The sequence below is a fragment of the Meles meles genome, chromosome 12, assembly GCF_922984935.1.
Source record: "Meles meles chromosome 12, mMelMel3.1 paternal haplotype, whole genome shotgun sequence".
In the NCBI taxonomy this organism is placed as follows: Eukaryota; Metazoa; Chordata; class Mammalia; order Carnivora; family Mustelidae; genus Meles; species Meles meles.
This window is the reverse complement of record NC_060077.1, coordinates 15,138,871-15,156,145: the sequence shown is the minus strand read 5'-3', so window position 1 is coordinate 15,156,145 and position 17,275 is coordinate 15,138,871. Positions and strand designations below refer to the sequence as shown.

General features: G+C 49.4%; 1 protein-coding gene across 1 annotated transcript in view; it reads right to left on the bottom strand.

Moving 5' to 3' along the window:
- The window catches only part of DNAH10 (dynein axonemal heavy chain 10), a 146,059-nt gene that overhangs the window by 35,593 nt on the left and 93,191 nt on the right, over positions 1-17,275 (bottom strand). Inside the window, 9 exon segments of the mRNA XM_046025237.1 lie at positions 283-454; positions 5,816-6,004; positions 6,599-6,766; positions 7,095-7,188; positions 8,218-8,390; positions 9,962-10,222; positions 11,801-11,953; positions 14,444-14,589; positions 15,754-15,873. Coding sequence (XP_045881193.1) covers positions 283-454; positions 5,816-6,004; positions 6,599-6,766; positions 7,095-7,188; positions 8,218-8,390; positions 9,962-10,222; positions 11,801-11,953; positions 14,444-14,589; positions 15,754-15,873 — 1,476 coding nt within the window.

Here is a 17,275-nt window from a genome sequence, read left to right as displayed (position 1 = left end):
CGTTTGGACTCTTCCTATGTGTACCACACTCCACACCCCCCGAATGGCACAATCTCAGACACAGGTCACCTGTCGCCCTCTCCTGTTCTCACCCCCCTCTTGCCTAGACCTTACAGGGCAGCCAGAGGCACCCATGAAAACATGAGCCTAGACCACACTGTCACCCCCAGAATGACCGCCAGCCTCCAAGTGACCCGCCAGGCCCATGCCGAGTGGCCCCTCCACCTGCTCTCGTCCCCGTGCAGGGCACACCCCACGCAGGAGCAGCCCCCCCCCCGGCACCTGACGTCAGCATGTTGTTGATGAGCTCCAGGAAGCTCTCCTCGGCCACGTGGGCGTCTGTGAACAGGAAGATCATCGTCTTGTTCTCTATCCCGAGTTTGAGATAAAGGTTCTTCAGGTCTTCCCGGAAGTTGTTCTCTGAGTAGCCTCGGCTCAGAAGGATCTCAAACACCTGTGGACACAGAGCATGGCCGCGGTGAGACTGCCGGCCGGCGCCAGGGCCACTGGCCAACTGGGCTGGGGGCGGGGGGGGGGTGCGGCAGACTGTGCAGCTGTCTCAGCGGCACGAGTGACAGCGAAACCAGACAGTCTGGGCCATTTTCACAAACACTGCTGAGTGGGAAATGCAGGACAAAGGACACTTGGACATCCCTTTGCGTCAAACGAGCGGTGATAGATGTCTGCTGTGAGTGCACACATGTGTGGCGGTGACAGTGTGTGCCGGGGACACAGGCCTGTGCAGACGGGATGACCGGATCACATGAGTGTGGCAGAAAAAAGGACACCTTCGGTCGTTAAACGAATCATTTGAGTCACAGGGCAGGGGGGACAGCCAGGAATGAGGACGGGAAGTGGAGAGCAATGGACGGGTCAAGCCACGAAGAAACAGGAAAAACAGAAAACACACACACACACACACACATCCCATAACAAGTGGCCACACAGTCCCCATCGGGATTTCGGTAAAAATCAGAGAGATCGTGGGAAGATATGCAGGGAAACTAAGGAAGAAGCCATTTTAAATTCTTAAATGTAAAAATCTTACTACACATGAAATCGGCATCAGTGTAAACAAGGGCACAAGTCTCCGTCATCTCCCCTCCATTCGTTTCCCTCGGCCCTGGGAACTGCTTGCACATGGAACTGCTAGCAGCCGACCACCAGCTCCGCAACAGCTCAGAAGACCTCCAGTCCCTTGAACGTCCCCAGTCGCCGGCCTCCCCTCGACCCCAACTCACACCTGCACACAGGGGCTTGCGCAGCCTCTGTTCCAATCACATATCCTACAGCACTCAGGGCCCTTCCACACACACACACGCACGTGGTCCCACAGACCTTCATGCTCACACACACACATGCTCAAGGGGACATGGATGATGTTCAGCCAAATATTTGGTTTCCGGTTCCATCCGACCCCATCTGTCCTTCCCGAGCGCAGCTTCTCCGCCGTGGTTCCTAACGCCACGTGGCATGAGCCGGCTCACTGGGATCCCACCCCCCACCCTCCCCTCCACCTTCTAGGGCACCACAAGGGCCCGGTTCGCCTTCCTCCTCCTCCCCGGACCTCAGGTGTCCCTCTCTGCCATCCCTTGAGGCCAAGATGCCCAACCACGACATCAGAGGAAAATCATGTCTGATTTACCCAGACCCATCAACAGAAAAAAAAAAAAAACAACAACAACAAAATCAACTGGTCTAGAAAAATGTACAATAATAAAGCGATTATATTTCGGCCCCATTTTTTTGGTATTTTATTTATTTATTTTCAGCGTAACAGTACTCATTGTTTTTGCACCACACCCAGTGCTCCATGCAATACGTGCCCTCTCTATTACCCTCCACCTGGTTACCCAACCTCCCACCTCCTACCCCTTCAAAACCCTGTTTGTTTTTCAGAGTCCATAGTCTCCCATGGTTCATCTCCCCTTCCAATTTCCCTCAACTCCCTTCTCCTCTCCATCTCCCCATGTCCTCCATGTTACTCCTTATGCTCCACAAATAAGTGAAACCATGTGATAATTGACTCTCTCTGCTTGACTTATTTCACTCAGCATAATCTCTTCCAGTCCCATCCATGTTGCTACAAAAGTTGGGTATTCATCCTTTCTGATGGAGGCATAATACTCCATCGTGTATATGGACCACATCTTCCTTATCCATTCGTCCGTTGAAGGGCATCTTGGCTCTTTCCACAGTTTGGCGATCGTGGCCATTGCTGCTATAAACATTGGGGTACAGATGGCTCTTCTTTTCACTACATCTGTATCGTTGGGGTAAATACTCAGTAGTGCAATTGCAGGGTCATAGGGAAGCTCTATTTTTAATTTCTTGAGGAATCTCCACACTGTTCTCCAGAGTGGCTGCACCAACTTGCATTCCCACCAACAGTGTAAGAGGGTTCCCCTTTCTCCACATCCTCTCCAACACACGTTGTTTCCTGTCTTGCTAATTTTGGCCATTCTAACTGGTGTAAGGTGGTATCTCAATATGGTTTTAATTTGAATCTCCCTGATGGCTAGTGATGATGAGCATTTTTTCATGTGTCTGATAGCCATTTGTATGTCTTCATTGGAGAAGTGTCTGTTCATATCTTCTGCCCACTTTTTGATATGATTTTCTGTTTTGTGTGTGTTGAGTTTGAGGAGTTCTTTATAGATCCTGGATATCAATCTTTTGTCTGTACTGTCATTTGCAAATATCTTCTCCCATTCTGTTTGTTGCCTTTTTGTTTTGTTGACTGTTTCCTTTGCTGTGCAGAAGGTTTTGATCTTGATGAAGTCCCAAAAGTTCATTTTCGCTTTTGTTTCCTTTGCCTTTGGAGACATATCTTGAAAGAAGTTGCTATGGCTGATATCGAAGAGGTTTCTGCCTATGTTCTCCTCTAGGATTCTGATGGATTCCTGTCTCACGTTGAGGTCTTTTATCCATTTCGAGTTTATCTTTGTGTACGGTTTAAGAGAATGGTCGAGTTTCATTCTTCTACATATAGCTGTCCAGTTTTCCCAGCACCATTTATTGAAGAGACTGTCTTTTTTCCATTGTATATTTTTTCCTGTTTTGTCAAAGATTATTTGACCATAGAGTTGAGGGTCCACATCTGGGCTCTCCACTCTGTTCCACTGGTCTATTTGTCTGTTTTTATGTCAGTACCACGCTGTCTTGGCAATCACAGCTTTGTAGTAAAGCTTGAAATCAGGTAACGTGATGCCGCCAGTTTTGTTTTTGTTTTTCAACATTTCCTTAGCAATTCGGGGTCTCTTCTGATTCCATACAAATTTTAGGATTATTTGCTCCAGCTCTTTGAAAAATACTGGTGGAATTTTGATCGGAATGTTGGCCCCATTTTTTTTAAAGATTTATTTATTTGAGAGAGAGAGAAAAAGAGCAAGCAGGGGGAGGGGCAGAGGGAAAGAGAGAGAGAATCTGAAGCTGACTTCTCGCTGAGCACAGAGCCTACAGGGCTCGATCCCACAGCCCAGAGACCACCACCTGGGCTGAAACTGAGAGGCAGATCCTCACCCAACTGAGCCACCCAGGCACCCCTTGATCACACGTTTTATCCGGTTTTAAAGGTAAATCAACCAAATTTCTAGAAAATCCTAGATCTAGATTCTAATTGTCTAGAATGTCTAGAAATTCTAGAAAATTATAGATCTAGATTCTAGATTTGGTAAATCGACCAAATTTCTAGAAAGACTTTCTGGAAAATTCTTTTCTAGAAATACTTTAATCAAAAGGTCAACATTTGCGAAATACTGTAAGCTAGACTCATTGAACAAACACTGATTTTCTCTTCTGCACAAAGAGTTCTCACAAATCAGTGAGTGCCTAAAAAGGCAACTCGAAAGAAAGAAAAGAAAATGTCCAATGAGCGTATAAAAAGAAATTCAAACTGCACTATGAATTGAAGAAAGAAGTATTTGTGTAAACTTACACTATTTTTCACCAATAATATTGGCAAGTATCAAAATGACAACACCCAGGGGCGCCTTGGTGGCTCAGTGGGTTAAAGCCTCTGCTTTCGGCTCAGGTCATGGTCCCGGGGTCCTGGGATCGAGCCCCACATGGGGCTCTCTGCTCTGCAGGGAGCCTGCTTCCTCCTCTCTCTCTGCCTGCCTCTCTGCCTACTTGTGATCTCTGTCTGTCAAATAAATAAATAAAATCTTAAAAAAAAAAAAATGACAACACCCAGTGTTGGCAAGAACTGGGAGAAATGGGACATTACCAGTAGCATGAATCAGGATAATCTTGTTGTGGCCGCTATTGGTTGTTAATTAAGGCATTTAAAGGAACAAGGATGAATGACGTAATGCCACTGTCCTCACCACCCAGATTAAAGATTTGCTTAAAAAACAAAACAAAACCCGCATTGTCATGCATGGTCTTGGCAATGAATTTTTGGATATCACACTAAAGCCTAAAGCAACGAAATCAAAAATAAGCAAGTGTATTGTGTGAGGCAGGTCTTCAAGATTCAGCCTCCCTGCAAGGTACCCATCGCCCCTGGGAGAGGCCCCCACGGGTGAAGCGCCACGGGCAGGGCAGGAGCTCACTAGAAGATTCCGAGAATGGCGTGGGGAAACAGGAACCCCCACACACTGCTGGTGGGGCTGGAGAACGGTAAGTTCACTTTGGAAAATAATCTGGCAACTTCTCCAACGGTCAAACATGGAATTGCCAATGGTCCGGCAATCCCAGCGCTAGGCGTCTACCTAAGAGACACGAAAACACCTGTTGACACAGTGACTCGTATGTGAACGTTCACAGCAGCAGGGTTCACAGCGGCCGAAAGGTGGAAAAAGCCCACGTGGCCATCTACGGATGGACGGATAAACAGAACGTGGTCCATCTCGACCCCAGCACATGGGTTCAGCCATAACGAGGAATGAAGGACTGGTATATGGAGGGAGCCTGAAAACATTACTCGGAGAGAGAGAAGCTGTCACAAAAGACCACATCCTCTGTGATCCTATTCACAGGAGAGCTCGGGATGGGGAAATTGATAGAGACAGAAAAAGTAGATGAGTGTGTTTTTAGGGCTGGGTGAAGGACGGAGAGCTAAGGCGCACAGGGTGTCTTTTTTGGGGTGACAAAAATGTCCTCAAATAGACTCCGGTGACGGGTGTCCAGATCCGTGAATATATCGACAAGCCCTGAGTTGCACCTGGCGAATAGTATGGCCAGTGAATTATATCTCCATAAAGTTGTTGCTTTGAGCTTGTTTGTTTTAAAGAGATTCTAAGAACAGCCTGGAACTGTGTGGGCTGGTCCTGCAGACAGAGCGGCCAGCAAGTACGTGGCTGACCCGAAAGCTGGGTCCACGGAGGTTAGGGGCCAAGCTGTCCTCCATACAGGTACACGTCACAAACCCCAAGACTGGCCAGGTCTGACTTTCCCGTTTGATCTGACGTAGTCTGCACTCCACAGATCGTCCAAAAGTTAGAGTTTTCGGACATTCAGTTAAAATAATAACAAGAGAGGCACCTGGGTGGTTCAGTGGGCTAAAGCCTCTGCCTTCAGCTCAGGTCATGATCCCAGTGTCCTGGGATCAAGCCCCGCATCAGACTCTCTGCTTGGCGGGGGGCCTGCTTCCTCCTCTCTCTCTGCCTGCCTCTCTGCCTACTTGTGATCTCTGCCTGTCAAATAAATAAATAAAATCTTTAAAATAATAACAAGGAAAAACAAAAACCTGTTCTACACTATGAGAACACCATCTTACGATCTCTTACAGATCATTCCCCTATTTGCGTGAACTACCAATGCCTAGAAATCGGTGTGACAGACTTCTCTCTGGGAGAGCAGGCGGGCTCACCTGGCAGCCGGCTGTGAAGGCGGCCAGCCTGGATAGAGACTGCTTCCCGGAGCCGCCGACCCCGACCAGCAGGGCGTGGCCGCGGTCCATTCGGATGATACGATGCACACGGGTCAGGTGTTCCAAGGCGTCATCAAAGAGAACCAAGTTCATTTTGGTGTTGCTTTCATTATACTCCTCAAGAATTTCCTGAATTTAAAAAAAAAAACACAATTTTTTTAAAGGATCACTGGATTTTAAGAGACAGACGTATTTCTTTTGGTCCAGGAGGAATGAGACACAGAGGGTTGATTTTTTCAATAATCTATAGTGGCTGAAATAATCAAATCATTTGGGTTTCGGGGACTAAATCTAGTGTGGACAGTGAAGGCTTTGATCTGCTGGTCTGTGATTGGCCAGCAGTGAGCCAAAGCTGGTTACAGGGCTCAAGGCATGAGTTAAAATGAAAATGACTATCAGAGAGCCAGCTGAGCAGTTCCCAAACCTGGCTGTGCATGGGAACCCTGGAACCTTTCATGGGTTTAAGGCAAGGAAACTCTCAGAGGGGCGAGCCCAGGGGCCCATGCATTTAGCACCATTCCACAGGTCATCCGTGCACCCCTAGACGTGATAATCACCAGACTGGACACAAGCCTGTGTTCTGAACCTTGAGACAGAGGCATGGGTGTTCTTCCCAGCGCTGCCTCCCGAGCTCCCGTGCAGCGCTGAGCTCCCCCGAGAAGTGCCCCTAGGAGGTGCCCCCAGGAGATGAGAGCCTATGGAGAAGGTCAGCCCCGCCTGCACCTGAAACAAAGCCTTGGCCGCTTCGTAATCCTGGATGTCTTCATAAATCCGCGTCTCCCCTTCCTGCAAGGCCGTCCGGAAGTCTCCAAACAGAATGGGATCCCGCATCACCACCTCCAGGTCGTCGTTAAAATGTTCCGTAACCAAGTCTCTTATGTGGTCTTGTACCTTTGGACAGAAGACCACTTAAGGACCCAAACTCAACAACAGAGATGTGCTAAAACGTTGTCAAAAAAAGAACATATGCTCAGATTATCCAAAGTAATTAAATTTTTTCCAGCCGCTCCAAGCTACGTAATAATCTATCCTCCCTTATCTGCCAAGTTTTGTTGTTACTATAATTTTCTTCCATTGGTGAACTATATTAAAACAACAACAACAACAACAACAACAAAAACCCTGGTCAGAGAGGAAGGTTCCTATACCATTTATTTCACCCAGAGAAGAATTTTGTGGGTCGGGTTTTGAATTAGCTGGTGTATTTTGAGGTACTGACCAGCTGTTTGTCTGTTTCGTTGATTAACCGATCGTGGAAGACCCTCAGACACTCGTTTCTCCAGACTCTCACCATCTGGGTCACCGTCTGGAACCTACGTGACAGGAGGGGCAAAGTCAGTCATGAAGTCGTCTAGAAAGAGAGGCATTAAATGCTATTTTCAGAGGGATACACGGGCCACAGAAAAGGACATTTCCATAGTCCTTTTTCTCCCCGGTCTCCCATTAATGAAATTTAATGGAAGTGAACAAATTAAGTGTAAAGACCATAAAATCACCATCTACAATTTATCCTCCAGTCGGGAAGAAAAAGAACATTAGCTGTAAATGACAAGTGACATAAAACGGGTACCTGACATGCTCCTACTTACTGGAATGCATGAATTTAAAATCAGCATCAAGGCCACTGGCAGCTTCTTCTTTTTTTTTTTTTTTTTTTAAGAACAAGCTCCATCTGGCCCCAGTTCCGGAACTTTCTCTGATTTCCAAAAAAGAGCCTTCACTTCCCCCTACATACCTGGAGCTGTCTTCTCCTGAACTATCATTCCAAACCCTTCAAGGGTACCTGAGAATAAGTTTGGGCTCATGGAAAGCCCTCAACTCACTTTTCCAAATTTTGTGGACTCAATGGGAATCCACAAAATTAGGACTATGCTCACAAATCCGCAAAATATATACATTAACATAAACACATAACTCTAGCCTTAACAAGAAAATTTCTATACTCAGACTTAAATTCTTTCTATCCTCTGTGCTTACTTCTCCCAAAGACACACATGATGGAACCAATCAGCAACTGCCAGCAATTCATTCCTGAGCAAAATGCAACTTTGGAATGAGGAACAAATGATCAGTAGAGTAGTCCCACCAAGCGGCTAAGTCCACCTGTTTACGGTCCACTCCTCTGTCTTCTTGGTTCCACCTGTCTTCAGGTCAAGGGCTTGGAAGTCATCAGGCCTTAACCACATATTTAACTCTCCATTTAACATAACCAAAAAGACATTGGGTGAATAAGTCATACATTGATTCATCAAGTTCATGGACAAGTCCTCTGTCTTGTCCATGATGTAAGAAAAACATCATGTAACAATGGGCCACATGTTAGCGAGACAAAAGAAACTCACCGCTCTGGATTCGTGAGGACAAGACCATTAAAAACTCTCGAGAGATCCCGAAGATTAAAGATGTAATGGAACTTGGATGGGGTGGGAGGCAGGTCCTGGACAATGGCTTTGGAAAGCGCCAACGTGCAGAAAGTCAGCTTGTCACTCACAGCCCTGATGCTTTCATGGAACACCTGAAAAATGAAAAGGCCCCTCCAAGAGTCTATCAATGGATGATGGACAAGCCATGTGGTTTATCCACAGGGCGGCGTGTTATATGGCCATATCAAGGAGGAAAGTTCCGACACACACGCCACCACACGGATGAACCTTGAAAACGTGAGGCTAATGGAAAAAGCCAGTCACTGAAGACCACGTAGCATAGGATTCCATCTATATGAAATGTCTAGAAGAGGGAAATCCACAGAGCACAGAACGCAGATTAGCAATTGCCGGGGCTGAAGGATGGGATGGCATGACTGCTTTGGGGGTGACGAAAATATTCTGCAATTAGGAAGTGGTGATGGTTGTACAATATTGTGAACATACTCAACGCCAATAAACTGTGTCCTCTAAAATGATGAAAATAACTAATCTTGCACCATGTGAATTTTACATAATTTTATAAGAGGAGATAAATAAGGGTGCCTGTGTGGCCCAGTTGGTTGAGCGTCTGACTCTTGATCCTTGGCTCAGGTCATGATCTCAGGGTCGTGAAATCGAGCCCTACATCAGGCTCTGCACTGAGCATGGAGTCTGCTTACGAGTCTCTCTCTCCCCCCTCTGCCCCTCCCACCCCTAACTCATTCTTCTCTCATGCTCTCTCTAAAAAAAAAAGAGAGAGAGAGAGAAAGAAAATTAAAAGGTCAAAGAAACTTATCATCTGATTTGCTTTCCCCCCTAGATTTTCACATTCACTGAGAAGTTGACATGATGTGAAACCAAAACCCAAACCAGTGCTCGGTTTGCATTTGATTTGACTAGCATAGAACTCAGAATTCTGAAAGTGAATAGCTTAAGGTAGGGCATGAACATGCCAGGGGTCCACAGTTCCTACTGATCATACCTCACCATTCCACGCCTTTATCTTTCCTGCCCCCTGAAGATTCTGTGTGCACAAACTTCACTATTGGACGGAAATACCAGAGGGTCGTCATTTAAATGAACGCGTTCCATTTTGCAGGGGGAGGCGGCCAAGTTAAATCATCATCATGAGTGGTAACTAGTGTCTAATGAGTATATGCTAGACATTGTGTCACACATTGCATATGCATTTTTTCCTTACACTCTCCCAGAAACCCAGTGAGATGGATACCATCATTATCCCTGTTCCAGATGAGAACCAGGTCTAGGAGAGCTCAAGGAACTTGCCCAGGGAGCAGAATGGGGTCTGACTCCAGGGCCTGGTCCCCTAGTTGAGTCCCTGTTGCAACTCAGTGTGGAACATGCAATTCAGGGCCTCGTCATGACTTCTGTGGACCCAAGACACTCTTCCTTTCTGGGCCTCTTCCTCCATGAAAATACATGACTTTATCTTTTATGAACGCAGTGGTATAAACATGAATATAATCCAGACTAGACTATATTCACTTTTTTTCCTTCTGGTTTTGAAATAAGTCAAAACGTTTCATGCATCCCCCCCTACCCCCCGCAAAAAGGCCCTTGGGCCCTGTGCCTGCTGTGCCTAATGCCTAAGTCGACCATGCGTACACTTCTCCCCAGCACAAGGCCCTCTGGTGTAGATAGCAAATTAAAAGCAAGTTACCGAAGTATGCCCCTTCAGAATGGAGGAATAAATTAAATGCAAAGACTCCTCTGAAGGAAATGGTACATTGAAGACACTGAACAGCGAAATAAATCTCGGATCAACTTCATTGCGGCCTCCTCCAGCTTCTCCCATCGCAGCGATAAAGCCAAGGTCCCGAATGCTTTTACAGTTCAGCTCCTTCCCACGGTCATATAAGTAGCCTCTTTCCAACAGCAGTTTCAGCAAGGCTATTGGCTGCTGTGTGCCATATTCATCCACCTTGATTGAGTTTTTAAAGAAAAGAAGTAACGGTAGTATCACGAAGCGGAACTCAGGGATGCCTTTTCTGGCCATCTAATTTGTAATTTTTTAAAAATCTCTCATAAGCTCCATGAAAGCAGGGACTGCTTATGTTTTTTCATCACTGCATAGTACTGGACCCATAAGAGGTACTCAAGAAACATATGTTAATTGGATGGATGCATGGATGGATAAAAGGGGGTGTGGGTACGTGCACAGATGAACAGATGCACAGATGGATAAGTGTGTGGATAGATGAATGGATAAAGAGATAGATGGATGGTTGGATGGGTGGATGGAGGGATGGAAGGAACGGACGGATGGATGGATAGATGGATGGATGGATGTGTGGTGGTCAGATGAGTGGACAGATGTGGATGGATGGATGGATGGAAGCAACAGATGGATGGACGGATGGATGGGTGGAGGGAAGGAGGAAGGGCTGGAAGGAACAGATGGGTAGATGGATGGATGAACAGAGGGATGGATGGAGGGATGGAAAGAATGGACGGATAGATGGATGGATGGATGGATGTGTGGGGTGGATGGATGTGTGGATGGATATGTGGATGGATGAATGGATGGATGGATGAATGGAATGGATGGATGTGTGGGTGGATGGATGGATGGATGGACGGATAGATGGATGGATGTGTAGGTGGATGGATGTATGGATGGATGGAGGGATGGAAAGAATGGACGGATGGATGGATGGATGGATGGAGTGAATGGATAGATGAATGGGTGGATGGATGGAAGGAATGGATGGATGGACAAAAAGATGGATGGATGGAAAGAATGGATGGATAGATGAATGGAGGGATGGATGGAGGGATGGAAGGAATTGACGGATGGATGCATGGATGGATGGATGGATGGATAAAAGGGTAGGGTGTGAGGGTGTGTGGGTGTGTGCATGGACAGATGAACAGACGCACAAATGGATGCATAAGTGTGTGTGTGTGGATAGACAGATGGATAGATGGATGGATGGATGAATGGATACTGGCTTTGCACATAGCCTATGTGGAAGACAGATTTTTAGAGGAAAAAACATGGTTGTGCAGAAATTACATAAACTAAATTTCAGTACTAAGGAAACTTGACACCTCTCAGGCTCTGGCCTCAGAAACACACTCCTCATGCATGCCAATGTTTCCCTTCCTTGGTAAATCCAGAGGAGTCCTTGGGAAGTGTCTGCCTTATCCTTCCCAAGTATATGGGACTGAGAACAATATTATCATCTAAGCTCATTGGGAAATCACTTACTCAAACATATGCTGTAAAGAGTTTGGAGGCTGCCTGCTGCCTGCTTTACTCCTTTAAGAAAGCAAAGAAGGCCTCAGTAGGGACAAGTCCCTCTGGGTAAAAAGAACATTCCAGCAACATTGTCTCCTAAGCTGTCTCCCCAGAACCAGCACCCTGCAGGGGTGCTGTAGAACGAAGACATGTGTTCTCACACTCATAGACTCCACACCTGTACACAACAACACAAACTCAAGCACAACACAAACTCAAGTCTTGGCCACAGCTCCCTGCTCCCCAACCTAATGCTACCTTTGGCATATTCATATCGTCCATGAACACCAGGAGGCGTTTTCCCATGGGTGGGCCATACGTGTCTTTGGTTCGTTTTTCCACATTTGCTTCCAAATTTCTCTGGATATCCATCGATGTGGTGCGGGAAGAGAAGCTGACCATTAGCACAATCTGCAACAGAGAAGGATCATTCCAGAACGTGGTCATTTCCTCACCGTACCAGCAGGAAATGCTGGACCGTGAGCTACCATCAATTTTGCAAATCCACTGGCATCTGAACTTTTTTATAAGCCAACGTGTGTCTCTCTGTCCTCCATTCTTTCCTTTTGGCAGGTGATAGTGAGTTGCTGCATGTGGGACTTGGGCACAATGGGGACAGGGTGGGGGGGGGGTGGGTCTTAGTTCTGCCCGGTTCTGGCTAGGAGACCTCCAAAAAGAGGCTTAACCTTTTAGAGCCTCGTTTCTCTCATCTGTAAGTTGAGTTTAACAACATCTGCTTGGACTACTTCATACGGAGATTTAATCACAGGAGACGAAATCCACAAAGCTGTTTTCGATATGACAAGGTTGGATGGATGGTTGTGTGGGGTGGATGGATGTGTGGATGGATATGTGGACAGATATGTGGATGGATGGATGGATGGATGGATGGATGAAACAGATGGATGTGTGGACAGATATGCGGATGGATGGATGGAAGGAATGGATGGATGGATGGCTCTGTGGTGTGGATGGATGTGTGGATGGATGGATGGATGGATGGATGGATGGATGGATGGATGGAAGGAACAGATAGATGGATGGATGAATGGATGTGTGGATTGATATGTGGATGGATGGGTGGATGGATGGATGGGTTTCAATCAAAAGTGACTATCGTGTCTGCTGCACCTAAGTGAAAAGGTCTGGGAGAGCATCTTTGGCACTAACACCTGAGAGAAAGGGAAGGGAGACTCCCAGGTCCCTGCGTGGACCGTACAGCCTCATGCACAGGAAGTGCCCAGGACCTCTCACTGTGCTTCTTAGAGCAGTGAGTGAGAGTTCATTGGTCACCGATTCTCAGACCTAATCATGCCCCTGAGACACCTGGACGGCTTTGTGCCACGCACCTCCAAGACCCCCATCCTCAGTTCTCAATCCCATAGGTCTAAGACAGTGTAAGCAAGTTTTCAGGCAATACTCCTGCCCGAGGGACCACCCTTTAAGCATCACTGCCGCAGACCACACTGTCCTCCAAAGGACCCACAAGTGCAGGTGTACAGGAGATGAATGTGTCAAAGGTGAACATGCCTCTCGATGTAACAAGTGTGCTCAGATGTGCCTGTTTGGCCGAGAAGCATCAGCCGCTGAGTTCCAGGGAAAGAGTGTCATGGCACTGTTGTTGGTCTGATGCCCCAAGCAGGCAAATCCCTCTGGCTGGAAACTTCCCGTCTGTGACCTCCACAATGACATCCTGAGAGTTAAATAAACCCAGTTTTTGTGTGCCGGAGGGTGAGTGGGCTCGAGTGCTCACAGGCAGGCCGGCCCTGTCCAGCCCACACGGCTCCCGTGACGCCCATCGCACAAGCCCAGCTGGCCACTCCTGCCCCAGGGAGGCTCCCGGTTTCCCAGGACCAAGCCAAAGTCAGAAGGGCAGGGAGGAAAGTTACAGGAAACTTTGCTCCCCTCGGAGGTTCCAGAAGGCCAAGAAAGGAATTAGAAACGGAAATGATGAGTGGATATGAACAAAAACCTAGCACTGAGTCCGTGAGTGGATGTGGGGCGAGTGCATATGAACGGGGTATCCTGAAACTCACAGGCAGCTTCTTGGAGAAGACAGAGCCTTTCCTCAGGTATTAAAACCCTAAAGTCTGAAGCCAGGACAGTGGAAATGAAGAGCCAGAGGCCCACGTAGGGCAATTCTGAGTACAGAAAAGAGAACGGACACCCCCTTCCTAATGTCTGGTGCCCTGGCATGTTCTGCACTGTCCTGGGTCATGGGTCCATTCTTGAGTCTGCCTCCCGCACAGACCAGGAGTCCCTAAAGAGCTGACTGCAAGCTGGCCATGGTCCGCCCCCGTGACACCCAGCCAGCTCAGTGTCCGACACACGTCAGACCCTCCCGCATTGAACACGGGGCTGGAGGAAGGCCAAACCCACAAAACGGTGCTGAGCAACGCGACGGTCACCCTCCACATGACCCCGCTCGTCCTCTCCTCCCGGTGTTCACCTGGGTAAGGCCCCCCCCCACTCTACCAGGTGATTCACAGGTGTCTCCGTGGGACCCCCAGAAGGGGGCAAACGTGAAGGTGGGTGATGTCCGAGGTCATCAAAGGCGGGGCAGCACCTGGTTTGCCATCCAGCTTGGACACCGGGTCTGGCAGAAGCCAGTGACCATGCCCAGAGATCACCCAGAAGCCCGCAGAGAGGTCCATGGGGTGGGGAAAGCGAGGCCTGCTGTCTTGGAAGAGGGTCCTCCAGCCCCCGTCAGACCTTCAGGTGACTTACAGCCCCAGCCAGCTGCTGGTCAGCGATCTCAGCAGGGAGCTGGAGCCCGAGCCACCCCGCAGGCCCCTCCCAGATTCCCGACCAGCAGAAATGGTGAAATGCGAGTATAAGGCTCGCGCCGGCGTGGTCTGTCACACAGCCATAGGTCACGAGTGAGTACAGACAGTGACTTACGTTGACCTCTTCGTTCAGATTTTTGAGGAAGTTCTGGGTCGTGGCCGTCTTGGAGGTGCCGGATTCACCGACCAAAAGAACAGGCTGCTTGATCTTGACCATCTGCTCCAGGGTCCATGTAGTGCGCGTTGTATCCACTGTGTGAACTAAGGAACACGTGAGGCGTGGGAGCATCCCGGAAACGGGGGGGGGGCGGCAGGCAGCAATGCGGAGCTCCCCAGAATCCCAAGCCTCCCATAAGAATCATTAGCAAAAACCCAAGACATGACCTTGAAAATGCACGGGGTGGGTGCGATCTCCTTACCCCAACTGTTACTTTTAATAGCTTGACGGAGATCTAAGTCACATACCATGAAATCCACCTGCTTTAAGGGTCTGGTTTGGTGAGCTGGACACGTTTCTCCAGCTGTGGGATCACTGCCACAGGCCGGATTTCGAACACCCAACCCATTTTTTTTTAAAGATTTTATTTATTTATTTGACAGACAGAGACCACAAGCAGGCAGAGAGGCAGGTAGAGAGAAAGAGGAGGAAGCAGCTCCCCGCTGAGCAGAAAGCCCGATGCGGGGCTCGATCCCAGGACCCTGGGATCATGACCTGAGCCGAAGGCAGAGGCTTTAACCCACTGAGCCACCCAGGCACCCCCTGTTTTTGTTTTCTGTCTTTGTTTTTCTTAATATCCAGTTCTGCTTTATAGTCAGGCTATTAAAACCTCGGTTTCTCCGTGGCTTAGGTCAGTCCCCTCTCTGCAGAGTCTGGCTTCCTGACCAATGACTTCCTCTGAAGAGAGAATGAAACCACGAAGCCGGGTCCGGCTCAGTCCTACACAGGTCGCTTGTAATCCTGCCTGCTTCCTGAGGAAATGGGTACGTCTCGCTCTCTCGGCCACTGGTATCTAAACAGCCAGAGGGCCGCGTTCGAAATACAGCCAGAGACAGAAACGTCCAGAGGACGCAGCCCCGCAGGACAGCACCTTCCACACTATGCTGCCTTGCTTGTTCCTCTTTTTCTCGTCCTCCACTCCTTCCCGTAGCCAGCCGGCTGGCCCGGAGCTGCCCGTCCTCCCGCCAGCCCAGGGATAGCTGAGAGTCACGGTCGTCTGAGGGTGCCCGGGGCCAGCAGCAGGAAATGGAACAGAAACTGCCCTCTGCGTGGCCCAGCCCGTGGCACGTTCTTTGCAGCTTCTCGGAACCGCACACTGACCGGGTGGGCCTCGGGAGGGCCACGGAGGCCACCGGATCCGTTCCACTGCCTCACGGAACAAGAACCCGACGCGGTTAGGCCAAGAACGGGGTCTGCTTCTCGCTTACCCAGGATGTCGATGAATCTCCTCTCCGCGTTGTGAACATAGTCAGGAACTAGTTGGCTCCAGGGGATCCATTTCTTCCGTGTGGCGTCAAAGTGAAAGTCATACAAGGTTGGGAGGTGACCTGCAGCAAACAATGGCTTGATTCCACTTCGGTCCCGGACCTGGGACTGCGAAACCAGCTCTGGCACATGCTTGAGATGAACTAACGCTCCTTGTTCCCTAGACGGCAACTTAGCTGAGTGGAGTGCATCCAACAAACGCTCCCAATCCACTGGACAGAGGCGCGGAGTCCCTTCCCCGGGAACACAGGGAGAAGCGGACAGGTCTGGTCCCTAGGCTGACAGGTGTTGTGGGCCAGGGAGGCAGGTGGTGCTATGTTCTGCGACAGGCCAGCACGGGTGCCAAAGGGAACTCCGTAAGGGCATCTAACCAGGGTGGGGCAGGGGAGAGGTCTGAGAAGCACACACCCCTTTGTGCCTGAACACCCATCACAGGAGTGCTCTGCAAACTCGACTCTAGGGAAAGCTCCCTCATGCACCTCTTCCGAGACAGACTGCCCCTCTCCCCGCGGGCCCCAGCAATGCCAACCGTTGCAGCCAGCCCTGGGAGGAAGCTTTCCCAAAGGACATGCCATCCAATCTGTGACCCGAAAGGTGGGCAGTCCTGAGCCGAGAGCCCTGGGGGCCACCGGGAGGCTCTGTCACAGGGGGGAGAGAGCGTGGCAGGCGGCTGGAGAACAGAAAGGAGGGAGTGCATAGTGCACCGAGGGGGCAGACTAGGTCCAGCTACAAGGGCCGCAGGGCTGTTGCATGAAGAGCCCGGCCGACCATTTCGGGCGCTGGTTCTCCGTCCTGTAGGTACTGGGGAGCCACAGACATTAACCTCCAGGGGGAGACATGGACAGATCTGCATATGCAATGACCAGCATGGCTGTAGAGGAAAACAGATCTGGAAGAGGTCAGGAGAGACGGGGAGATCTGTTCACGAGGCTCCTGCCTTGCCTGGGGCAGAGGTGACAGGAGAGACTCATGAGACATGGCGGGGGTCGGGGGGCGACAGAAATGACAGGTTGGCGGGGACAAAGTGTCCAGGTCACCAGTGTGCAAGGCAGACAGACAGGTGATTGATAGAAGATGATGATGATGATAGAAAGACAGATTCCAGTAGAACCGAGCTAGGGATCCAGGAGAATGTAGAAGGGAAGGAGACTGGCAGTCAGAAGCTGTGGGCCCATGGCCAGCGCTCCTCGAGGACATGAAGCCCAAAAGGAGGCTGGAGACTGAACCCCTATGTGAGGAAGGGGCGGAGGAAGGACACGGGGCAGAAGTGGCCAGCAAGGCTGGGGGAGAACATTTCAAGAGAGCAGGGCATGGCTGCCGCCCCCCAACCCTGGGGCAAGGTCAGGACAGTGAGGTCAAGAAGGCGCGCGGGCTCCAGTGGAGAAGACGGGGATGAGCTCACTGGAGGCACCTTCCAGCTGTGGGGCTAGGTGGTGGTCTAGCCTTTCAAGGTTGCATGGCCTT